Source organism: Eptatretus burgeri, chromosome 2 (genome assembly GCF_056783735.1).
Source record: "Eptatretus burgeri isolate ZD-2024b chromosome 2, Ebu_testis_v1, whole genome shotgun sequence".
NCBI classification, from domain to species: domain Eukaryota; kingdom Metazoa; phylum Chordata; class Myxini; order Myxiniformes; family Myxinidae; genus Eptatretus; species Eptatretus burgeri.
In genome coordinates this window covers 82,729,230-82,756,481 of record NC_140962.1, presented here as the reverse complement: position 1 = coordinate 82,756,481, position 27,252 = coordinate 82,729,230, and the positions used below count along the sequence as shown (strand labels likewise).

The window sequence follows — 27,252 nt, the reverse complement described above, 5'->3', positions numbered from 1 at the left end:
TGGTATTACAACAAAGGCTACTAAAGCCTATAAGTGGCTGGAATGTAGCAGCTGACGTAATTAATAGTGGGTGGTTCTGCATCTTTTCCAGGCTGCAACTAGACTGGAAGTGAACTGTAACATTAATGTCTTCTGCCTGTGGATTCTCTGTTAGAAAGGCAATGGCAAACCATAAAGTACATTCCTTAACCAGGAAGCCAATCTAATAACACCTGCTGTCCTATCAAAGAATGAGACTTGAAGGGCATATTACACAAAGAAAGAAACAGGAAGTCATTTTTGAGAAAAGGAATGCATTTTTGTCCATGTAATATGTATATTTCATGCTACAAGATAAGAAAATGCAAATTACTGAAATTATTGAAATAACTATGTTATTGTTACATTCCCAATGATACATTTCAAAATTAATAGTAATCCCAATTGCAAAGAAAAAAAAAAGTTGCAAATAAAAGTCTCCTCACTCGATGTTCATTTGTTCAACGAGGGGAGCAGAACTTGTACTCATGGGCTCCGATTTGATCCAAGATGTCGAGGGGAGGCACGGTGGACCCGGTGAACTCACTCTGGTAGTGCATTTCACTCCTGGCTCTGACTTTACTACAGAAGGATTAGGAGCGGATTGAAAATATTATGGTAAAGACAAAATCTCCACCATATTTCGTCATCTCACCATAATACCCAGCCAATCCCCCAGGATAAAATTAAATAAAAACTTGCTTGCTGTAACAAATAAAAAAATATTTGTGGATGGTCAGTAAAATTGCTTGAGGTTTGCCGCAGTAAACATTTTATCACAGAACTGTATATTTTCATGCAAGTTTACACCAAAGACTTTAAAAATGTCGGTGCTGCTTCCTCGCTTGGTGCCAAGCAGTTGGAGGATATGGCATGGACAAATCCTGTGTGGGTTGGCATCCTGTGCCTGAGGGGGAGATTTCTAGGTAATTGCCATGCCGAAATCAGAGGAGAAAAAAAAGTGACGTCACAATATGGCGAAGCCGACACACAGTGTGCTCCGGGAAGTTATGTCACTTCCACCATGATCACCGGCTGCGTTTGTGTGACGTTTGAAGTCATGCCGTGAACAGCACAAGGCTGTGAGGTAGCATCCATGGCTAAGGGTGTAATTTAGTGACTGCAAGGCTTTTCTGGAGCAAAATAAAAGCAGAATCTTCACAAGTAAAAATAAAAACGCAATCGTGGTAATGAAATTAAAGGGGATTTAAAAACACATTTTTGAGTGGATCTGGAAGCAGTAACTGATCAAGCAGTTAGGCCTAGGTCACATTTGCCACGGCAGCCGTGGGGTCCCCAAAATCTACGGCCACTAGCAATTATACGGTGGCCGCAGTATTTCCACGGTCACACAATGTAGCAGTCACATATGTTTTTATTTTTCAGGGAGCTGCACGGCGTATTTATAAATTGTGGAGAAAGAAAACGTGGGGTTTCCGTACGGTCTTTGATTTGATGTCGCACGCTGACCTTAAGGGGGCCCTGCGGCGGCCATAGAATTTTCAAGGCAGACGCAAGGTAGCCTCAAGGTGCCCGCAAGGCGACCGCAGGGGGCCCTAAGGCGAACATGCGGCCAGACGAACGGTAACGAATGGGTTAATTATTATTTTTTTTTACCATTTCTTTTGTTTCGGCTTGTTGAATTGCTACGGCGAACGTAGAAATGAAAAAAGTTATAACCGCGTAATAATTCCACGGCAACCCTACGGCCTGTAAAATATAGCCAAACGGCATAGGGCCACCCTGAGGCCACCGCAGAAACTCTGCGGCCGCCGCACGTTTCTGTCAATTCAGAGGGTGTACGGCCGCCGTATCCTCGCCGTAGAGCAAATGTGACTTAGGCCTTACTGTTATAAAAATAGGACCGCGCATCCTGAAGTTCACCTGGATCAGGAGCAAAGGTCACTCAAACCCCCCGCAAACCACCTTAGACTCTGATTTATTTATTTTTAATGCCGTGAACAAAAATTTTGGGGGGTCATACCCACCCCCACCCCGACCCGTAGAGCCCCCCTGTAGATCCCCTTAATAAGTGCAGATTTTGACGTGGTCAATAGACCTTCGTTCGGCATCAAATATGAAGCTTGTGGCCAAGTTTCATCAAAACTGTGTGTTTGGTTCAAGTGATGATGACTGAAGTGTTTACAGACTTACTGACTCGCTCACTCACTCACGGACACTGCTCGATTGCATAAGCTCATCAGACTCAAGTCCAGGTGAGCTAAAAATGAAATGAAAACCTGTAAACCAATTAATTAACTTTATAAAACGAACGACTTGCGCAAAATGTGCTGTGACTGTCTGCATGCACGTTTGTATCTCACCTTCTGCACAGCAGATTGAGGTGGATGTTGAGCTACTGCAGGCTGAAGGTGTCTTTGGAGCTGGAAAAAAAAAACGTATAACTATAGGTGACAGTATAACCAGGGGAGTAAAGGCAAAAGGGAAGACCAAAGCAAGCAGAGAAGGTGGATGGAAAAAAAAATAATGTGGAGGGAAAAGCTTGAGTGTGAAATGATATGAAGCAGGCACACCTGGGTTGATGGGCAAGAGGAGAGGAGTGGCTGGTGTCGTGACTTTAGTCTGTGCCCTGGACTTCACCAGGGCTTGGATTCGGACATTTCCTGGTGATGACCCAACGTTTTGTGGTTAACTCGAGAAGCGGAGCTGGTTTCTGGTTAAATTTTTGACAAATCATGGGTTTCTCATACCCATTGCTTTTGATATATTTCTTTAGGATCAGACATCAGGGTCGGTTGAATACAAGCTTTTTTTTTTCTGTACAAATGACTTTTTGGCTAAACTTGTTCTGTGATAACGAGAATGAAAATGAATGAATGAATGTCAATGTCCTTTGTTATTATAAAGAGGCAAATAAAAATGGAACGAGACTCTCATACTTATCCTCATGATGAAATGGTTAACTGTCAATTGTATCGGAAATAACAAACAGGAGGCTTTTTATGATATAAAGCTTCATCAAAATTAATGAAAAGAAAATATAAAATTATACACAGAGGAGGAATGTGGGAAAAAGTCGTTTCTTTTGTTTGAATAACATTTTCATTGCCCCCAAATAGAATATCAGTGCTTTACCATGGTTTTGTCAAGTACACGATAGTTAGTGGTTATATTGTCATTCTTGAACGAAACCCTATGGTTATTGAAAACAATTATAACCATACGAAATAAAAAGCTTACACATTAATAATTACTGGTACCAATATGCAAGTTAACATTCAGTACCTAAATTATTGTCAAGTCAGTCAGGTTTCTTGACTGCCACTGGTAATATGTAACCCAGTGCTCCCTACCTCATGGTCGGGTAGTCGGCAACTAAACCGACTTCCCTCACTGGCTTGCCAGTGGGGAGGGTGACTGTGACACCCTGCAGGACTAAAAACAATATCTGATAAAGGGTGGATGAGCTCCCTTCAGGAGCCAACAGCCATCAGGTACAGAGATGGTGTCTTCAGGAGCCAACGGCCATCCAGTAAGGAGATGGTGTCTCCGAAAAAAACACCCATCTGGTCAGACCGGTTTTCTAGCTCGTGGGTTGGAAAACAGCAACTCTTCAGGGTCGTACTACCATTCTGACTTGAGAGCATTAAAGTGGTGCCCAGAACCATCTTACACACACCATGTCAGGATTGTTGGTCTTGTTTCTGTCTCACTCAAACTATAACTTCCGGACGAGCTTTCATCTCTCTTTCTTGCAAACAAACATCACACTTTTCTTACTCACTCATTTTCACTCCTCACTTTACATTCTCTCTTTTATTTTCTGTCCTCAAGGCCTGGCCTTGATGAGGGCTATTTCGTCTGTGACTGGAGCTTTCAACATAAAAAAATATTAAAAAACATCCTTCTCCCCCCCCCTCCCACCCACCCCAAGAGACATTCTACCCTCGTTAACCCCATCCCAATCCCTCCTTCCAAATTTCCAGTTTTCCCTCCTGAGAGTTTCCTTCTGAATCAATCTTGTCCACCCCATGCAACCTCTCCTGTCCCCCATTCCTCTACACACCCATTGTTTGTCAAAGTCTGCCTCTATCTTGGCCTTCAAGTCTGCTGTTGGTGTTTCCCCCCTCTCTCTCTCTACTGTTCATTTCATCCCGTTGCATCCTGATCCATTCAGTGTACTTGTATTAGCTCTTCCATGAGCCTCGACTATGCATACAAAAAGAAAAGGCTGTCCAGTAGGCAATGTGCAGGTCCAAAGTTTTGACCTGTCTTCATGCAGGATCATCTGCATATTGCAGTCACATGACGACTCATCCATCATCTACCTTTCGAGGTCAATTAACATTTGGTGCCTGATGCCGACATTATTTCGGATGGAGACTACTCAGTTGCCTTGGAGTCGAAATGTCAGAACTGAGCCTTGCCTTGCTGAGAAGATATGCTCGTTGGTAGTGCCTTCAGTGTTGAATAAGCAGTACTTGTGTATGCAATTCCATCAAACTTTTTTTTTTACCCACCTGTTACCATCGTTGCCACAGGCTTGATGGATGATGTTGCTATTGTAATGGGTTTTGCACTTCCAAGTACAATCCCTGAAGACATCCCATGGCTGGAAAACTATAATAGGTGGGAGAGTGGGAGGAGAGTGGAAGGGGGGTTGTGAAAAGTGTTATATTGCCCTGCATTTCCCAACAAAATAAAACTTATATCCACAGAATAATCACAGATGTGTAAGTTTTGTGGCATAGACCAACTGGTTTAACCACTGACCGTTGTCAGAGGAATGTAGGGAAATGATGACAGACAGGGTATAGTGCAAGTGATTCATCAACATCATATTTCACTCCCGGAGGGAGCAGACGTTACTAGTGATTAAAATACGAACTAGATGAACTTAAAAAATTGTCAATTACAAAAAAAGAATCAATAAGCAAGACCCAAAGATGGCACTCTCAGGACTGGAGTTCCAGTTATATTCAAGCCCTCTTTTCATTCACGAGCAAAACCTGGCCCCGCTTTAACCAATGGTGAATACTCATCTTTGTTTGTATGCAGCACAAGGGTGCGGGGAAGCATCATTGGCTGAGGGTGCAGCTGTGCCACTGATGCAACACCCTCTGTCAGTTAAAGCAGGAATTTTGAATTTGTTCATGTTGCCAGCGATAGCTCACCTACACTTCGCGAAGGACACCGTGGGATGTTTAACATCAAAGAGACCAAAGTAGAGGATAAATGGGGCTTCTGAGGCAGCCATTCAAATGAATGGGGGAAAAGGGAAAAACTTTCTAACTTAAGCCCCAAAAGCCCAAAATAGGAGAATGATTTCCTCCCCCTCCCATACAAGCAAATGTAAAATTGAGACTTACTGATTAAAGCACTTCTTTCCTTTCATATTTTCATTCCATTCAAAGAGTGAACCAATGAATATTTGTCCATGTTCTCCTTCAGGGAATAAATAAATATTTCTATTACATTCACTTTATCTCTTCAAGCGCGAAAGAAAGGGCTGTTTGGGTGAGTTTTGTAAAATGGAGAAGTGTTTTTAGAACACAGTCGTGTCGTGAAAATGAGGAAGTATTCTGTGTCCTTGTCTCTCGTGGTTATATTTTAAATCATCAGAACACTAACAGAACAAAGTTTAGTGAAAAACAGCTTTTAAACGGAGGTTTTATCAAAAATCATTCAAAGTAAGATTAGATGTTTCATTTTCGTGTGAAAACGAGTCAGTTTTGAAGTCAGCCAGCTGCCTTGCCCGAGCCAAGCAAAAAAAATTCCGGTCATTTCCGATGTGGGGAACACACCCTGGAAAAAAATCATTGTCATGATATCTCCCATTACGTCATCAAGTTGGTTTAAATAAGCAACTTGTGTGCTGTTCATGTTTTATTACGAAAATGGAGTGTTCAGATTCTTACTACAACCTTGCAGATCAATCGTTTTCACAAGATGACAGGTGAGATCTCAACCAAATTCATTAGTTGTTATTTAAAACAGAATTAAAGCATGATACAATAAATAATTATTGTTTGTCTTTTTAGATCCTCGTGGAGGATCTCTAAGTCTTACTCACGTTGTTGTTCTTGTGGACTTTTTTGCTTCACAGCCTACAGTTTTCATCGAAACTTCCTGAAACTTGGGATATATATGTAAAAATACCCTGCGCAGACAGTAACCATCTCCAATTTTGAAACTTCCTCCTTGAAAAAAAGTTATGACGTCATAATATCGCCGCTAATGGAAATCGCCTATACCATTATCTCCGAAACTAGGCAAGCTGTTTGAATTTTGTTTGCGGGAATCAAGCCGGGCATTAGCACAGATAATTTATCGCAAACCTGATACAACACAATGACGTCATATTCGTTTTTATGATGTCATCATTAAGAGGACGAGGATCTTAGCTCATTTGAGCTTGTTTGTTTCACAGCCGACAGTTTTCATCGAAACTTCCTGAAACTTGGCATATATATGTAAAAATACCCTGCGCAGACAGTAACCATCTCCAATTTTGAAAATTCCTCCTAGAAAAAAAGTTATGACGTCAAAATATCTCTGCTAATGGAAATCGCCTACACCATTATCTCTGAAACTAGGCAAGCTGTTCGAATTTTGTTTGTGGGAATCAAACCGGGCATTAGCACAGATAAATTATCGCAAACCTGATACATCACAATGACGTCATATTCGTTTTTATGACATCATCATTAAGAGGACGAGGATCTTAGCTCATTTGAGCTTGTGAGATATATTTATTCTCTCTTTCCTCCCTCTCCTCCTTCTCTCTCTCTTCTTCCTCTCCTCATTCTCTCTCTTCTCCTTCTCCTCCTTTGTCTCAGTTTCTTCAACTCCTTCCTTGTCCCTTACAATCGTTGCATCACTTTCACCCCATAGAATATCATACATATATTCATCAGGATTTCTTGTTATTCCTGTATCCAAAATAATTTTTTTTACAACAGGAAACCAATAAAATTTCTTCTGAATTTCTGAAAGAGCCTTACGTTTTCTTAACTTTATAATTTTTTCATTATTTAACATTTGAATTAAATCCAAAGTTGTTGGTTTATTCACATCAGGATAAAGCCAATCTTTTATTGAAAATACCTCATTCTTATGTTGTAGAACATATTTATTAAAATACCGAATACTCTTTTCTTGAAGGTATGCTTGGACACAGAAATGATAATTTTCTTGAAGCCTTCTTGCTGTCATTTATGTATTAGAAATATATGACAGATTAATATAATGACAGGAAGTACCTCCCCATCTTCCCGTAGTTAAATCATTTTGTATTTCCTTACTTATTATAATCCTGTTCTTTGTGTTTTCATTATATAAACTATGGCAAAACCATTATTGATTTTACCCTTATTAAATTCTTTTATTTGTTGTTTGCTAATCGTACTTCCACAAAATTCATTCTCGGCACCAAGTGGATAATATTCTTCCTTACGAGACTGATATAATTGTTCCAGGTATTCCAGGTTAATTTTAAATGACCAAACATACCCTAAATCATTCATATCATATCCCCATTGTTCTATTATCATACAAACGATACGCCCTTCTTTATAAAATTTTATTTTAATTGGAACTGTGAATTCTGTATGACCTGGAGATAAAATCAACACTTCTGTATCATTGGAATACACAGCTGTTTTATTTAAGGATATATATATTGTAATAAATCACTTAATCTCACCAAGTCATTCGCGTCAGTCGGGCTTGGATAATTATTTAATAATTTACAAGCATTTTTCATATTAATATTTTTTGCTATACAATATTTCTGTCATTCAGCTTGTGCCTTTGTGTAATAATTTGACAAATCAATATTCAGTTCTTGGGATACACCAAAGATAGAACCATCTTTACCAACATAAGTCATTTATATTAGATTAAAAATAATGTCATGAAAAAATTTATATTTGTTGAGTTGAAATAACACATATAAACATAATTGACCACAACACTTGGAATTTAATTCTTGGACTTGAAATGTTTGATAAACACCATTCTGTAAGAATTTTATTACTTCAACAGGTGGTGGAAGACCAAAACTATCAAAATAATATTTGTCTTCACTATTAAAAATACAAACCAAATGAGAACAGCTCCCATTATTATCTTCCAAGTTCATAATAATATTCTTTGTATGTTTCGGCAAGTTTGTTAATTCATCTCTCATACAAATATCCACATTATGAATTTTTAATTTCTTATAATATTTGACAAGTTGTAAATTTGATGTTGTATTCTTTCCAAATTCTTTAAACCACTCATCAATGCTCATTTATTTTTAAGAAAGATATGATCCATTACCCTTTCAGTTAATTTTACACCTGCTTGTGCGATAGAAGAAACCATATCTCCAACTAACAATCTCCCTTTTCAGGCAGACTTTCAATTTTTTCAGCAAAATCTACAATTACACCACTTACACTAATTTGTTTGTCCAACTCTTTGTTATGTCTTTCCAATTCTTTTAGAGCCCGGAGTTGAGCCTTCCTTTCGTTGGCAGTTTTCACCACTGCTGAAAGACCACACGTCAATGCTCCAGCCACACTTAAACCAGCAAATAAAGGAATAAGAAATGGGAGAAATCCTCCACTCGTCTCTCTTATTGAATATTTTTCAACATTGGTTTTGACATTTTAATTTTAAGTGAGCCAGTATCGTTCAAGATTTTCACCTGTTCTCTTGTGAGCAAAACATCAATTCTTACTGCTCCTTTTCTCTGAATTGTATTCATGTTAATCATACAAGGCTTTTGATTTTGAATACAAGATGATAGTTCATGAAGATTGATTTGATTAACATATACCCCAGTTGGTACTTTACTACTCATTTATTTATCAAAAATAATTATGTGAGACTAATTATAATAGTCCAAGGGCCCAGGCATATATCGGTACCATCTGAGGAAACCAAACTTTCGGGCTACTAAGTTATTGGTAGGGACTATATGATTAATTATTTCAATATGTGATAACCGTTCCAGAAGAGCAGCTTAGTGTATGTATTTTGCATTTTTACCATTTTACCATTCTGAGATATTGACGTTTTGGGGGAAAATCAAAAAAAAACCAAGGACCACTGGGAGGAAGTGGCAGAGCTGAAGTCCACGCAGGAGGAAGCAGACACCCGAATGCTTCTGCATGCTCTGCATGCAGCAGAGGCTGGGTACAAGTCTGTGGTGATCACTGCCAAAGATACAGATGTCCTTGTGCTGTGTCTTGCCTTCAATAAGGACATCCCATGCCCCGTGTATCAGAAGTGTGGTACGCAAACCCGCACACGGTTCCTAGATCGATGGGAGACAGTGTCTGTGATGCCCTGGTTGGACTGCATGTGTTCTCCGGTTATGATACAGTCAGTGCCTTTGCAGGCCGGGGAAAGATGGGCGCCTTGAAGCAAATGAAGTCGGATAAGACCTACCAAGAGGCCTTCAGTCAGCTCGGTCATTCATGGGAAGCATCCACCGAGCTCTTTCAAAAGCTGCAAGAGGTCACCTGCCACATGTACGTGCCGTCTACCAACACCACGAAAGTCAATGAACTCCGACATCAACTCTTCTGTGCCAAACGGGGAGAGATAGAGTCCAGTCAGCTTCCACCATGTGAAGACTGCCTCTTCATGTTCGTCCTCCGTGCAAACTACCAGGCTGCTATTTGGAGGCGCTGTCTGCAATGCCAACCCTACGTTCCAAGTCCCAAGGGTTGTGGATGGACCACTGATGATGACGGGAAGCTGGCCATCGAGTGGATGCAGGGTTCTCCAGCACGGGATGCAGTGTTGCAACTGCTTTCCTGCAAGTGTGGATGGTCGTGCAAACTCCCAGACTGCACATGCCTTGCCAATAGCCTGAAGTGCACTGACATGTGCAAGTTGCGAACCTGCAGCAACCAGCCAGCTGATGTCGAGGAAGAGGTTGTAGACCTCGAGGACTGATGCTGATAACAGTGATGAAGACTAGACTACTGATCCATGGTGTGAATGTTTTGGCACAATCACAAGGACATTCATCGCTACAAATATGTATGAGTAAAACATAGTACATAAACATGCCACAGCAGCGTGGTGAAATTTGGGTTATCCGTAAATTTCACATTTTGGACGCTTGTTGGAACTCGGGTAGGGGAAGGGCAATTCCTTTAACTGTGGTAAAAACTTGTAAAATGTTCATAAATGTTTTCCTCATACAACATGTGCATGTTATAGGCTACTGCGGTTCAGTAGCACTACCCAGGGAACTTGTATGACAATATTATAAATTAAAATGCACTGAAAATCACAAATCAGCAACATTTTGATAGGCCCTATTGTTCGTCCCTTTCTGCCATAAAACAAATTCTGCCTTCAGGAATGACGGAAAGGATTATTCGGATGGTATAAATAAAGCATTTCAGACATGTATTTGTGGTTTGCAGTTCATTCTAGCCCGATGTGGAAACTGCAATTGCATCATTCTTGAATGTTTCTGAGTTTGCCTTTTCGCTTTCATTATGCGGAGGGTGGGTACATTCCAGAGATGATAACTACCAATAAGCTGCCAGTCTACAATGGTTATCACATCAAAATATGATATATATATATATATATATATATATATATATATATATATATATATATATATATATATATATATATATATATATATGTATATATGTATATATATACACACCAATTCAAAAATCATAACTAGGATTGGTTTCCTTAGATGGTACCGACAAGTGGAATTTCTGGCCTGGGCCCATGGACTATAAGCTGCTAGTCTGCAATGGTTATTACATCAAAATATGATATATATATATATATATATATATATATATATATATATATATATATATATATATATATATATATATATATATATATATATATATATATATATATATATATATATATGATATATATATATATACACACCAATTCAAAAACCATAACTCAGATCGGTTTCCTTAGATGGTACTGACAAGTGGAATTTCTGGCCTGGGCCCCTGGACTATAACACCAATATCTGTATTAATCTGTAATTATGTTTCTTCCAAAAGCAAACAATATGTATCAACTTCTTCACTCTCTCCTCTTTCAATGTTTAGGGAAGTATCCACTCGATTAGACTTTATAGTTTCATTTTGAGCACTCAGGTCAAAGGCATAGATTGTATACAGACTTTTAAATGCTATCATATCCAAAATGGGTTCTTTATTTCCATTGATTTCAGACACCTTTTGGTAAGACTTGTATGCTTCAGCATAATCATTTTTTTCCCCAATTATTTTCCAATCTATGTCATGGATAAAATGTTCCATCTCGAGAAACGCGAAGTTGTTTCACCTTAGCATCATCACTCAGTGCATTATTATCAGTTACAGTATCACCATCTGATTTTAAAAAAATGAGCCAAAGATATCATGGCTTTCCTTCCAGAACACCCAAATTCCACGTGTAAGTGGTTTGGTTCAGTTTAACGTGTTGACATCTTCTTTTAAGGTATGATACATTGAATGGCTTCTTGGAGTAAGTCTTCTATTCAACATCTCTTCTGTTTTAAGATTAGGAGTATATTCACTAAATGTTCTTCTTCTTCTTTCGGCTGCTCCCGTTATGGGTCGCCACAGCGGATCATCCGTTATGATCCGCATAATGATTTGGCACAGGTTTTACGCCTGATGCCTTTCCTGAGGCAACCCTGGTCACCTCTTACGGCACAGGGATATGGTACACCTATTCTAACCGGGGCATACACCGGGCCCAGTACACTGGTACTCACTTCGCCGACCTCGGAAAGATGACAGGCTGAGTCAACCTCCTGGTGTGTATTAATTCAAGCGGCCAACAGGGCTTGAACTCAGGACCTTTTGGATCCCAAGCCGCTACCCGAACCACTACGCCAACACCAGGCATAGTATATTTACTAATATACCAACTAATTTCATCAATAACAAATTTATTCTGAGCAGCAAAAGCATAAGCCACGCCAAAAAGCAATGTATTTTCATTATCATTCCTTTGCAGTTGAAATCTAATTTTAAGACCATACAGAACTTTATCATGATCACAAAATCCAAATATACCTTTAAGAGGAACTGCCACAGTGAAACTATTACCTGTTTTTGTATCATCATTATACATTCCTTTGACTATATCCAGGGTCTGTGTTTGTTCCCGTTGACATATCAGGAATAAAACCTTCGACAGCCTCCTTTCCCATTCTATCACTAAAGGAATATCGTGTAAATTTCATCATTTCAGATGTTGCAGAGACATAATCAACTGCTTCAACTTCTTGTGTTCCAATGTACAAACGAACACAATCAAATATTTTCAAGAAGAAATCATTTACGAGTGTAGCGTTTGTGTTAGTCGCAGCCTTAGTGAATGTAAATTTACACAACAAGAAACTTTCGGCGAGATTCAAATAAGTTTGTTGATTATTTATTACAAAACTTTTTGTTTTGTTGATGAATTGATTTGATTAATCTCTTTCAGTTGTTGAAATAATTCTTATCATCATCTTCTAATTCTCCTATGTGCTCTAATTCTTTCTCCATCATTTGACTGAAATATTTTAACATTTGAAGTTTTTTATGAGTATATTCCATTGTGGGAACTGTGGAAGCATCTATAATTTTTTCTTGGGAAGTTTTTAAAAGTGGTTTAAAAATTTTCTCTTGTTTTCTTTCAAATGCTTCTTCACCCGTTAGTTTCTGTCTGCGTTTCGTCTTTATGTCTTCCTGCTCTTTTTCAACTTTTGAAACCAACTCTTGATGCGCCTTAAATCTTCTTGCACTTTCTTTTGCATCCATTTATTTATTGGAAAATATCATTCACTGAATTATAAATGTCAACAGGGAAATTTTCCTTTTCTTCATTATTAAAGTAGATGTGTTCAAATAAATCCTTTTCTTTAAATATTTCATCAAATTCTTCATTAACATTAATACGAGTTGAAATTTCTTCTTCACGAATACTTGTATCTCTGCTTTTCATATGTTTGCGTTGAGTTTCTTCATCAACATCAAAACCGAATGATAAAATCTTAACCCCATTACCACTAAGGCGTTTAATAATTTGTCTCATTCCTTCTGGATTAGTTTCTAATATAGGAAGACCACCAGATTTTAGTTTCTTTAACTCACTCTTACAATGTGAATATTTTGTTGTCCCAAGAGAAACCTCAAATATTTGGCCTTCCTTCCTCAATCGCATATGTTCCTCGACTGAAATATAGTAAAAATCTTCACCTTCGACTTCTGGTCGCATTGCTCTAGTTGTTGTGGATACAATACAAATCACATGGTGTTTTTTTTGAAAATTCATAATATTTTCCTTTGCACTATTCAAGAACCTTCATTTATGAAAGTTTTTTTTCCAGAAGCACATTTACCCACAAGATTTATAATAATAGTTGTCATTTATATATGCAATTGTTTATAAAATAAAAAATATATCCCTTAATATCTCATCTTGCTTCACAACAATATATTTATATTTTTCAGTCGTGTGCTTCATATAATCCCCAAATTCCTTTGTACTACATGATGTAGAACAATTGTCTCTCCAAAAATTGTTTATATCTATTGAATTTAATTTGAATAAAATCAAAGTATTAGCATTGCTTCTTATTGAGCGACGAGGGAGTTGAAAGTATGATTGACTAAGATAAATACAATTACAAGAAGAATGTCTCCCTCTTGCATAGTAGCTATCCATTACTGTTTGGTTTCTCTCATTAACACAATCATCAAAGATAACGAGGTTCTTTTTTGATTTATCCAAATCTTGGGGAGAAGGTATATCATCCGTATTATCACTAAGAATACAAGTTATCAGTTTTGATTTCTTTCTATATCTCTGTGTATCACAAAATAGTTGTATTATATCTTCAATGTTGTCATCATTTAGTTTGTTTTGAAGTTTAAATAAACCGATTATATCTTCTTTTTGAAGACCAGCATTAAAATGTTGTGAGAATAGTTGATACTCAGGTTGAAAATTGGACTTTTTGAAAATTATTAAATTATCGTAATCCAAAAAGTTGGGAGTAAGGAGCATCTTTAAAAGTAAGCAGGTTTTTCCACACCCACTTGAACCAACAATGAAACATCTAAATGAATTTGGAAGATTTTTATGGTTGTTAAATTTTATCGTATTTTCCCAAATGGGTAAAAAATCATTCATTTATGTATTTGGAAAACAGGTTATTTAATTTATTATTGGCTTTTTTAGAAACTCTATATTTTATCCTAAGTTCGGGTTTAATTTCAAGATAATCCAATATTTTATTTTTTACAATATCTTGTGTTGATATTTCCCTGAAAATGGCAATCGTGAATAATATATAACAACAATCCATTGAACATTTCTCGAATACGTTCAGTTTCTCCCATTGTAAGGAAAGGTGTGTTATCACCCACCCTCATACTTTACATTCATTTCTCTAATCAATCTTGTAAAGCAATTCATTTTTGGTATAAATCAAAAAGAATTAAATTCCTTTTTATATTATTTATTATGATTAATTAGAAGATAATCACAGAATATACATTGTTTATAGGCTTTTGACTGTGTTTAATCCCACTCTATCACATGCAGGACAATTCTCAAATTTGTCATATGGACATTCAGGGAATTCAAAGGGCTCAAGATCTAGTATACTATTCATATTTATAAAGTAAAACTTTGCTTAAACTAAAATTCATCTTCGGTATCATCTTCGGTACATTCATTGGCGCTTTCACAATCATCTATAAAACTACTTTCATAACTATCGTTTGAACACAAACTCTCGGTATCATAACTGTCTTCTGTTCCAGAGATACTATCATCAATCTCATAATCTTCAAAATCATCAGTTGAATAATGACTCGTATTTAATTAGTAGAAAAAAACATTACCATCTATATCTATCTACTTTTTTTCATTAACAGATTCAACTACTACATTTTTTTTTTTAAAGGTAATTTTAAAATGGTCCTCAACTACTATTGAACGAAATGTCATTTCACCTGATATATTAATATCCTTTATTTCATCAGGATTTACATCTTTAGGGTTGTTGAAGAAAATACAAATTTCTCCGTGCATATTACAGATGGTCTTATCTTTTCTTTCTAAAAATTCATCCATAAGGCTTTTCTTTTTTGATACTTTTTCTTGTTTCATTGCTTTTTCTAGTTTTGAATATATTTCCAGGAGAGGAGAAACTTTTGTCTGAGCTACTTAAATTGATGTTCTTCCAGATATACTAAAAGCCCTTCTCCTGAAGGAAATTGAAGAACTCATATTATTCACCATAATTGTTTTTATCCAATTTGAAAGTGGTTGTTAATATTCAAAGCAAAGATAATAAATGTTTTATATGGTCTGTTCTTGCTCACTTACATCCTCCACAATGGAATCCTGAAAGGGTTGAACATTATAAGAAATATGAGAATACATTAAATGGTAAAGATTTAAAGTTTCCAATGTCACTGAGAGATATTCCTAAATTTGAGAAAATGAATAATCTATCTGTTAATGTATATGGATTAACGGATACAAACAAAGTTCAGATATTAAAAATTTCGAACAACTATAAAAATGATGAAACACACATTGACCTTCTCTACTTTACTTCAAAAGGAAAAATCACATTATGCTTTCATCAAAAATGTATCAAGATTAACCAAATCACAACTATACAAGAGAAAATGTAAAACGTATCCTTGTAAGAGATGTCTCAACTCCTTTCATACAAAAGAACGATTAAATCAACATTCGAAATATTGTAGTAATCATAAATCAACCGTCATCAATTTACCAAAAGCAGGTTCAAACATATTGTTGCGAATTCGCGCCCGCCGGCGTGCGAGCGGCCACGTAACTCGAATCGCGGCACGTCGCCCACCGGACGGACAATTCCGTCGTGACCCTCTCGGACTAACGCCGGGAACTAGTCACGGGTGGGCCTTTCGGCCTCACCACGATCGTGCCAGTCGGCCCCCCGCGTGGGATAGGGTTGTTCGCCAAATTCGACCTACCTAAGTACCCACACGGAGGGTAGACCGGGCGATCGCACCTCGCCGCAGGTCGACCCCGGACACGGGCCACTTAAGCGACCCGTTCCGTACTATCGGGATAACCGAGCGGTGCTATCGTCAACCTCGACGGTTCCGATTAATTATCGGGCGTATGAAGCCCACTACCAACCCTTTACGTGAAGTAAGATGGAGATTCAATTCAAGAAAAGACGAAGCGAAACGGGAAAAACAGTTCAACATGAGGCACATTTATTCCGCGGCACACGGAGAGCACACATATACAATAACAACAATTATGCACTAAAAGCAATTGCAAAAGAAACACAACAATGCAGATCTACTACCGACTACGCGAGCACACAGCAACACTTACACACTTTTACTTTACAGACGGCAAGAGGTCTCCTTCGGGGCTCCCTGCTGACATTCTCAAAGTTAAGTTCCGGTTGTTATTTGTCCCGTTTTAACTGTTTAATTTTCTCACCTACATGTTAATGTGTGTTCCTAGTTCGGTTTTGTTTCAAAAATCGTGCTATTTTGTGAGTATTTATGTCGACGTTCTTACCTGGTGTTTGAGGCCTAGTCCTAGGCTTGAGGCCTACCGGTTCCACTTGGTGTTCGATCGTTTTTTTTTGTTTGTTTGTTTGTTTTTTCTCCCCATTACCTTCAATTTCTATCCTCCCCATTACCTTCAATTTTCATCCTCCCCACTTTCCAAACATCCCCCATTCTCCCAACTAATCTCTTTCTTATCTCAAAAAAAAAAAAAAAATACCCAACAACAACAACAACAACAACACGCTCACCTTCTCCCGATTCTGCTACTTCTTCTTCCTCTTAACTTCCTCCTCGTCTTCCTCGATTTCTTTTTTTTTTTTTACATTTCCATGACCTAATCTGTTGAACTCTCTCATACATTAATATTAACAACAAAAACGATCTTATGATGCTTCATCTTCCTCTCTCACACATGTGGTACTCTTTACTGTTTCACAATGCACTACTCTTCTGCTATTTCAACAGACTGGTTTCATTTCGACCTCTCCTTCATTCCTTGCCTAAAAAATCCAACTATTACAGCGCTTCTTCTCTCCATGCTCTGAATTCGCCTTCATTGCATCCATCAAACAGTGTTAAATCGCATCTCTGACCTAAAACTTTTAAAAACCACAGTTTGCCATGGATGCTCGCTTTCCATCAACCATTCTTTTTTTTCCAACTTCAGTGCCAACTCACCCCTCACCCCTCACTCTCACTCTCAAAGCAACCATCCACTCTTCTCCCTCCAAGCCTCCCTCTCACCTCTTTCAAAAATTCCCCCTCACCTTTCTCCCACCTTTCATCCCCCTCACTCTTCCTTCTCTAAGTTGCCCCCCTCTCATCCACCAACCTGCCTCCCTCCACTGCCCTCTCACCTCCATCTCTTCACTCCACCTCCTCAAATACTCAACTGCCATCTTCCTTGTCTCTTGTACCCCCTCTCTCCCAGCACCACAGAGCCTTTTCTCCCTCCTTATTCGGCCCCCTCCCTCGCTATTCTGCAATACCCCACACTCCTTCAGCAACCCTCCTTACCTCCCCCTCGTCCCTCGTCCTACCCTCCCCCGCCCCCTCCCCCTCCCGCACCCAAAGCCTCCTCCCCTACCTCTTCATTAAAAGTGTGGACCTCAAATATCCGGGGCCTTCGCTCAAACCTTTCAGATCTTTCCATGCAGGTTGCCACTGACAAACCAGACATTATCTGCCTAACAGAAACTTTCCTCTCCCAAGACGTGTCTGACTCCCAAGTATCTCTCCCTGGTTACTCCCTCTTACGGTATGACAGACCTGAGCCTCGTCCTGGTGGAGGTGTTGCTCTCTTCATCAAAGACTCTATTCCTCACTCTCCCTGCACTGCTCTCACTCCCCACACCCCCAGGAATACCTCTGGCTTCGGCTTCCCCTCCACTCCCACCTCATGTTTATATGTGTACTGTACCGTCCACCGAACAGTGATGACTCCATCTACACCTCACTCTCCGAAAACATGGACCATCTTCTATCTTCTCATCCAAACTCTCTCTTCCTCTTATGTGGCGACTTCAATTGTCATCACGCCAGTTGGCTAGTTGTGGGTACCTCTCTCACCTGCCATGGGACATCAGCAAAAGCTTTCTGTGACTCATTGGGACTGACTCAATCGGTCAACTTCCCGACCCGGATCTCAACCAATGGTACTCCATCTCTTCTGGATCTGATTTTGACAAATTTCCCTGACAATATCTGCTGCTCTTCCTTCGCTCCAATTGGTTCTTCTGACCACGTCCTTGTTAAAGTGGACATCTCTCTGGCTGTTATCAGAGAACCACCTCACCGCCGTCGAGTCTGGCATTTCACTCAAGCCGACTGGCAGGGTCTCCGAGCAGCCATCAAACTTACAGACTGGTCTCCTATCACTACTTTCTCAAACATCAACTCATCCTGGGAATTCTTTCAAAGAAACTTGCTCTCCCTCATGCACAGATTTATCCCCTCTCGTGTTCAGTTGTCTTACCCTTCCTCCCGCCCTTGGTTTACTGAAGCTTGTGGCGAGGCAGTTGTCCTGAAACAACTTGCCTTTGCCTCATGGAAAGCAAACCCAACTGAGGGCAATCTCAGTTCTTTCCACAAAGCTCGGAACAAGTGTGTAGCTACCCTCAGGAGAGCCAGAAAACAACATCTTTCTCATCTCAAGTCTGAACTCTCAAACCTCTCTCTCCTCCTCAAAATCCTGGTGGCGTTTAATCAAATCTGTTTCTGGTGTATGTTCCCCCTCCATCCCCTCCCTTACCTCAAATGGCCGCACTGCTGATTCCACACGTGATAAAGCTGAATGTCTAAACTCGGTGTTTGCAGCTAAATCTTGTGTCCCAAACCCATCACTATCTCTACCCACTTTACCCAGTCGCACCCAACTGTCCCTGGACTCTGTATCCTTTTCTCCTGACAAGGTGGAGAGCTTGCTTTCAAACCTCGAGTCAGATTCTGCAACCGGTCCAGACGGCATCACAGCCCACGTGTCCTCAAAGCCTGCTCTTCTGCTCTTGCTCACCCCTCTCTCTGTTCTATTCACCCTCTCATTTTCCCAAGGTCATCTGCCATCTGCTTGGAAATCTGCTAACATCACTGCCCTGCATAAAAAGGTGCAAAAACAGATCCCTGTAACTATAGACCAATCAGCCTTCTCCCAATCATCAGCAAGGTTATGGAATCCATCATCGCTTCAGACATGAAATCCTTCCTCTTCTCCAATGGCTTGATTTCCAATCATCAATTTGGTTTCAGACCAGGTCACTCTACCCTAGATATGCTGCTACTGCTCTCCCATCAATGGATGGAGGTCCTCAATGCCAGACAGAAAATCCGAGCCGTATCCCTGGACATATCACGTGCTTTTGACACAGTCTGGCACCCTGCCCTACTCACCAAACTCTCTTCCCATGGTATTCAAGGCCATCTCCACTCATGGCTCGCAGACTTCCTCTCCTGTCGCAGTCAACGTGTGGCCCTAAATGGAGTTCTTTCATCCCCTCTTCCTGTGCAGGCTGGAGTTCCTCAAGGTAGCGTTCTGGGCCCTGTTCTTTTTCTGGTTTTCATCAATGATCTCTCGGACTCTCTGGAAAATCCTCTATTTCTCTTTGCCGATGACTCCACCCTCTGCCGTACCATCTGTCATCCCTCAGACCGGCAAGCAGCAGCTTCTTCGCTCACTGCAGATCTGGATAAAATCACAAACTGGTCCAACACGTGGAACATGTCTTTCAATCCAGACAAATCTCACACTCTCACTATGTCTCTTCGAAAGGACTGTTTACAAAACCCCCCCATCCACTTTCTCAACAATCCTCTGGAAGAAGTCTTTTCTTTCAAGCTTCTGGGTCTCACTATCTGCCATGACCTTTCCTGGGAAAGTCACATTTCCAACCTTGCCTCAAAAGCCAGTCGCCGACTGGGAATCCTCCGTCGTGCAAAGTCCTTCCTCGGCCCTCTTGAGCTCCTGACCACTTACAAAGCTTTTGTCCGTAGCCTGATGGAGTACTGCTCTCCCCTCTCGGCTGGTGCTCCTGCCTCCCACCTTTCTCGACTTCACGCTGTCGAAACCAGGGCTTTTAAGATCATTGGCATCTCCCGCAATGAAGCTGAGTCTTTGGGCCTCTCACTCAATCACCGCAGGTTGGTCGGTGGTCTTTCTGTCTTCTACCGACTCCTCTCCAGCCTTGCCCCCTCCTCTCACTGTGATCTGTCACAACCACATTTCCACAGATCGCTCAAGGTCTGCCAACATCCGACTTCTGGTAAAACTATCAAAATCACGAATCACTGCTCATCTTCACTCTTTCATTCCTCTTTTTTTCCCGCCTTTGGAATAAACTTCCTCACTCTATTCTTTCCCATTCTTCCCTCCCCAGGCTTTCAAAACAGCTGTTCACCACCACCTCTTATCTTCCCCCATCCAAATCCTCGATCTTTTCTACCCCGATAATCCACCCAAGCCCACTTCCTTCAATTCTCCTGCTTTCCTTCCTGAAAGTCCCTTTAATGTCCATCTTCCCCTCGCCATGTTCCCCGTCCCATCCCCATCCCTCTCCCTTCCACAGTTCACCTGTGTCTGTTCCCCAATGTTTTGTCCCTTCCACTCCCGCCCCTCTTGTCTCATGCCTCCTTGCTGTGAGTTGTGTGTTAGCTCTCATACGAGCCTCGACCAAGGTATACAAAAAAAAAAAAAAATAAAAAAAAAAAAAGACGGCGCCGACAACACATATACTCAAAAGCAAAAGAAAAGGGCCACCCTCAACGACAAGGGGCAGACGTGGTCTGTGGGCGCGAGACCGGGCGGAGCCTACCCGTCTTGTGATGAGCCGCAAATGTCGCGGCGGTGCCCCGACTCCGCGCTCCTCCGCGGGTTTCGTTGGCACTGATTGGAATGGGGTGGGAACGGGGCCCCCTTTCCACACTATCACAGCGCGGGGGGGAAAAAGGGGGGAATTGTTCATGCTCTGGGGAAAGAGGATAGCTGGCTTGCTTGGGTCCCGCGACGAGCGACTCCACTGCGACCTCGACCGCGCTCCCGGCTTCCCCTCTCTGCAGCTCCCCGACAGACTCCGACTCTCCTCCAGACCCGTCTTGACTGCTGCTGCCACACTCCGCCGCCGCCACACCTCTCCAACTCGCCCGAGCCCAAAACTCTGCCGCTGCCACACTTCTCCAACTCGCCCGAGCCCAAAAACTCTCCCGCTGCCACACCTCTCCAACTCGCCCGAGCCCAAAAAACTGACTGAATTCGCCCCGCACTCGGCGCTTTATAGTACGGCAGGAGAACCCATATGCAAATTTCCGGATCAGGATGAGCTCGGGGGCGGAGCCACGCTCGCCCATTGGACGGAGGAAAAGTGGGCGTGAACCTCCCCTGATCCTCGAATTTGCATATATCGATTCTACTCCGACGCGCCTGGAGGCGGGGCCAAATCGCCCCGCGCTTGCTGATAGGACGGATCTGAAGTGGGCGTGTATCATTCCTGATCCGACTTCTACTCGGAAAGGCCGCACTTTGTACCCGCGGCTCGGCGCGCGTCCTGCACGAGGCCAGGACAGCCTGACGCTCGGCGTTCACAAGTGGTGCGGGAATGGCGGCAGAAGGAGGAGAGGTGAAGGTGGTGGAGGGTTTATTGTGGTGGTTTATGGCCATGGCGACGCTTGGAATGGTGGTGATGCGATGTTTGCGGGAGCGAGCTGTGACGGTAAAGGTCGTGGCTATTGGCGTTGTTGTTGTTGTGAAGCGGCGTTGCGGTTGGTGGTTGTTGTGTGATGGCAGTTGAGACGTGGTTGGTTCAAAATAAAGACAGAACAGAAAAACGGCTATCTTAAAGGGTCGCAGCCCGAATGAATCACATTTATTCCCTCTAAACAACGGGTTTGGGGCTAACTACACATGTACTTACAGAGATATCTCACCTACGGGACCTGAATGGTGGTTTGCAAATTTCCTCAACCGCAACAATATCATTCAAAGATTTTAACAAATCTATAAAACATCCGTTTGTGATATATGCTGATTTTGAAAGTATCCCTGAAAAGATAGATACTGTTTCTCCGAATCCAAATCAATCGTACACAAATAAATATCAAAAACATACTCCTTGTGGTTTCTGTTATAATGTCAAATCATCTTTTGGTGATGAATACAACAAGTATGTCGAACTTTATAGAGGAGACTGTCGAACTTTATAGAGGAGAAGATGCCTCAGAGGAGTTTGTAATACGATTGGAAAAAGACTGTATAAGACGAAGAGAAATAATGGTTAAAACCTATAAACCAATGCCATGAACAAAGGGAGAGAAAAGGAATTTAGAAAGAACAGTATCTGTCATATTTGTGAGGAGAAAATTGAGGGAGAGGTCAAGGTTAGGGATCACTGTCATCTTTCTGGAAAATATAGAGGTCCAGCTCATTCCCGTTGTAATCTTAATTACAAGCCTCCAAGCTTTATTCTTGTCTTTCTTCACAACAACGCTCACGATGACACACATCTATTTATCAATGAACTTTCAAAGACATCTGGAGATATTTCTGCCATTCCTAACACAGATCAAAAATACATCTCATTCACAAAAACAATTCATACATCCCCTATAAGCCACATCAGATTTCTTGACACATACAATTTTATGGCAAGTGCATTATCTAACTTAGCATCAAATATTAAAAACTTACCGAATCTTAAATCACATTTCTCAAATCAAGAAGAGATTGATCTCTTATCACAAAAGGGAATATATCCGTATGACTATATGGATTCATTTGAGAGGTTTTAAGAAACACAAACACTTCCAAGGGAAAGTTTCTACAGCAAGTTGAATAAAACTCATACTTCCGATAGAGATTATACACAAGCTAAAAAGGTTTGGGGGAAGTTTAACATAATAAATCTTGGAGAATATCATGATTTGTATCTTAAAACTGATGTATGTTCTTGGCTGATGTGTTTGAAACTTTTTGAACAGTCTGTCACAATGAAAATTCTTATGGATTAGACCCCATTCACTATTACACAGCCCCAGGTTTGGCTTGGAGTGCTATGTTAAAAAAGACGAAACAAAATTTGGAATTAATCAGTAATATAGATATGCTTTTAATGCTAGAGAAGGATAAAAGAGGAGGAATATTGGCTGCTCTTAGAGCACCCTTATTCTGGACATTTCCATCTGTCTGTCTGTCCGCGAAACTTTGGTCAAGCCTTGGGGCTAAACCAATCAACCGATTCCAATGAAATTTGGTAGGTAGGACCAATACTTCTGGAAATTGTGTGCTTTCGAATATGGGACCCCGGGCCCTAGCAACGGCATAGCAACGGCCCTTTAAAGTGGTCAAAAAAAATTGGGGGAAAAAATCGAAAAATCGAAGCTTACAGTTCTGTGCGCAATCTATCCAGCTCCCTTCATGCCAATTTGCAGCCCTAAAAAAATATTTGGAGGAGGTAATAGGTTTTGGGCGAGTACATGTCGAACATTTCAGAAACGGTTAATTGCGAATATCTCTAAGAGAAAAAGAGTCTGGTTTTAATGAAACTTGGGTGAAATGTGTACAATGTGGCGAGCATGTACACAAAATGAATGGTTGCTATGCACACCTCTGTTGCTTAGGCACAGGTCACATTTGCCACGGTGGCCGTGGGGTCTCCAAAATCTGCGGCCACTAGCAATTATACGGCGGCCGCAGTATTTCCACGGTCACACAATGTAGCAGTCACATATGTTTTTATTTTTCGGGCAGCCGCACGGCGTATTTTTAACTTGTGGAGACCGAAAACGTGGGCTGCCGTACAGTCTTTGATTTGATGTCGCACGGTGACCTTAGGGCGTCGCTGCAGCGGCCATATAATTTTCAAGGCAGCCTCAAGGTGCCCGCAAGGTGCCCGCAAGGTGACCGCAGGGGGGCCCTAAGGCGAACGTGCGGCCAGACGGACGGTAACGAGTGGGTATATATACCAGTTCTTTTTTTACTGAAATAAAAATATACCAGTATATATAACTGAATATACTATAACTATAATATACCGTGGTGCCCCCAGAATCCGAACGCCCCATTGTTTGAACAAATTGGAATCCGAACAATTTTTTCGAGAAAATTTTGCCCTAAATACCTAATACATTTTAAAAACCGAACACAACGTGGCGTTCATGTTTGTTCACGTGTCTCCCCCACCTGTTCGAGCCGCATCTTCGCGCTTTGTTCATTCAGTTCGTCGGTGGAAGTCCTCGTGAAAGCATCTCTCGGGTGTCGATCGATACTTTAGGCCTCAGTCACATTTGCTCTACGGCGAGGATACGGTGGCCGTACGCCCTCCGAATTGACAGAAACGTGCGGCGGCCACAGAGAAACTGAGGTGGCCTCAGGGTGGCCCTACGCCGTATGGCTATATTTTACAGGCCGTAAGTTCGCCGTGGAATTATAACGCGGAGTTATAACTTTTTTCATTTCTACATTTGCCGTAGCAATTTCGACAAGACGAAACAAAAGAACTGGTAAAAAAAATAAAATAAAAAAATAAAAAAATAATAATAATAATAATAATAATAATAATAATAAATTAACCCATTCATTACCGTCCGTCTGGCCGCACGTTCGGCTTAGGGTCCCCCTGCGGTCGCCTTGCGGGCACCTTGCGTCTGACTTGAAAATGCTATGGCCGCCGCAGGAACGCCCTGAGGTCACCGTGCGACATCAAATCAAAGACCGTACGGCACACCCATGTTTTCGGTCTCCACAATTTATAAATACCCCGTGCGTCTACCCGAAAAATAAAAACATATGTGACTGCTACATTATGTGACCATGGAAATACTGCGGCCGCTTTATAATTGCTAGTGCCCGTACATTTTGTAGACCCTCTGGCCGCCGAGCCAAATGTGACGTAGGCCTTACCTCGTGTTTTCACCTTCATTTGTGATGTTTGTTTTTTTAATCATCTTGTGTTTTAATCAATAACAAAAAAAGCAATCAGATCACGTGGTGTGACGGACTGTCAGGCAAGGATTGAATTTCACAGAAAAACCAGTTGTAATTTGGAATATCCATGATTACGTCAGCCCGATGCGTTTGATGAAAGTGATTGTGGTTCTGCGGGCATCATGTTTGATGAGCTGCCCTGGGGGCAGCGCTCTCGCAGAGTGCGCGAGCGATCGGAACCCAGGATGGAGCTCGAGCCTGTATGGACCTTTGGATGTGGTGATTGTACTAGTTTACATACAATACACCGCCACCGAAGGTCATTTACTCATCTTATTTTACCTTAAACATGGGGAATTTCAGTTTAAAGTGTCTTGAAAGTGGGTTTTCTTTGGGTCCACGAACGGATTAATTCACTTTCCATTATTTCTTATTGGGAAAATATTTTTGGAATCGGAACTTTTTGCAATCCGAACAGCCTCCTGGAACGAATTAAATTCAGATTCTGGGGGCACCACTGTGTATAGGCAAACACCTATACACCAATCTCTCGCGGTAGCACATGGTGGACGCACAGTCGACGCAGACTGCTACGGAGGCCGTATGTAAGTGCACGGCGGGCGTAGGGGAACCGTGCGTCGACCCTGCGTTGCCCGCAGGTAGTCACACAGACCGCAAGGCCACCGTACGGCGACCGTGGAAATAGTGCGGCCGCTGTAATTTTTGGGGGGTTGGGAAAATTCATTTTTCATAGAGAAGAGCTTACGGAGCTGCACGAATAACGCAAGCCCACCATACGCCCTACGTACGGTCGACCTGGAACACATCTACCTCATAGCTTGGCTTGTCGAATTGCTACGGCGAACGTAGAAATGAAAAAAAAAAGTTATAACTCCGCGCTATAATTCCACGGCGACCTACGGCCTGTAAAATACAGCCAAACGGCGTAGGGCCTCCCTGAGGCCACCGCAGTTTCTCTGCGGCCGCCGCACGTCTCTGTCAATTCAGAGGGCGAACGGCCGCCGTATCCTCGCCGTAGAGCAAATGTGACCTCGGCCTAAGCAACAGCTAAAATACTTTATCGTACATCGTACACTTATTGTGGACTGTACAAAAAAAATCACTACCTCCGAAATTGGACCTCCGAGGGACCTGTTTTTTTGTGCACAAGGAAAATGTCTTACAGCATCATATAAAAAAAATAAAATCTTTCGCGAATCGATAAATGGAATTACCAGGGCTGCCATTTGTTAGAGTCTCTTTGGAAACATGCCTGAAATTTCACAAGGCGGGTTTCTGGGCGCAAACTAAGAGGGCTGTGATAATCATATTTATTGTGCTAAATTGATTGATAGCATGTACATGAATATCGACTAGTCACGTCGGCCAGCTTTCCATCGAGAGCAAGCAGCCATGTCACCTCCCTGCTTGTCTCAAGTATGTTCCAAGAGATATGCGAGATATGTATTATGATGTTAACAATTTGAATGGGTGGGCTTTGTCTCAATTTTTACTTTTTGGAAAACTTAAATGGGTTAAAGAAAAACATTATGAAAAAGTTTTACAAGATATTGTTGTCTCCTCTCAAAAATAATTGGATGAAGCTGAAGTTGGATATTATTTTGAGGTTGATTTAAAATATCCAGAAGAACTTCATCACAAACATAAAGACCTACCTTATGCCCCTGATAAAGAAAGTCCAAGATAAGAATGGTTAAGTGATTATCAACAGTCATCTACTATATAAATGGCAGTCCTTCTGTCTGTCTGTCTGTTTGTCTGTCTCTTTGTTTGTAACCAATATGCTCCTAAACCAGTGAACCGATCTTGATGAAACTTTACACACATATAGACCTAACATTCAGCTCCAGGATGTGCTAAGTGACTTTCCATAAAAATGAAAAATATATATATATTAAAAAAAATAATAAAATTTCCATTAAAAAAAGGCTTTCAAATAGTGCGCCGGCGTATTAATCGTAACAAAAGGCTTCATGGTTAAAAATGCTAGGGTTTTTTGAAACACAAAATGTTCGTATTCGTTGACTTTTTCAACATACACATTCTCCTCCTGTTATAACAGCTTTGAAACCCGAAACATTATGCCACTGCGAAAGCGAACAAATTTGAATTCTCGAACTGCACGCGCACTGCAACATCGACAGAGGCGTTCAGAGGTATGCCGTTTCATAATACACATCTCCCAATTCTTACTTCAAGAACGGTTATAATTTTGACGTTATCAGGATAACAGATATAAATAAATAATATACGCTG

General features: G+C 41.0%; 1 protein-coding gene across 11 annotated transcripts in view; it reads right to left on the bottom strand.

Annotated features, from left to right (window-relative positions):
* Window positions 1–27,252, bottom strand: part of YEATS2 (YEATS domain containing 2) — a 194,840-nt gene that overhangs the window by 33,313 nt on the left and 134,275 nt on the right. For 10 of the 11 annotated variants that reach the window (XM_085870069.1, XM_085870066.1, XM_085870064.1 and 7 more), the window contains 4 exons: window positions 4,500–4,599; window positions 2,553–2,642; window positions 2,343–2,402; window positions 465–600 (listed from right to left, as the gene is read on the bottom strand). In XM_085870069.1, coding sequence (XP_085726195.1) covers window positions 465–600; window positions 2,343–2,402; window positions 2,553–2,642; window positions 4,500–4,599 — 386 coding nt within the window. The remainder of the gene's footprint in view (window positions 1–464; window positions 601–2,342; window positions 2,403–2,552; window positions 2,643–4,499; window positions 4,600–27,252) is intronic. The other variant, XM_085870073.1, reaches the window with a different exon arrangement.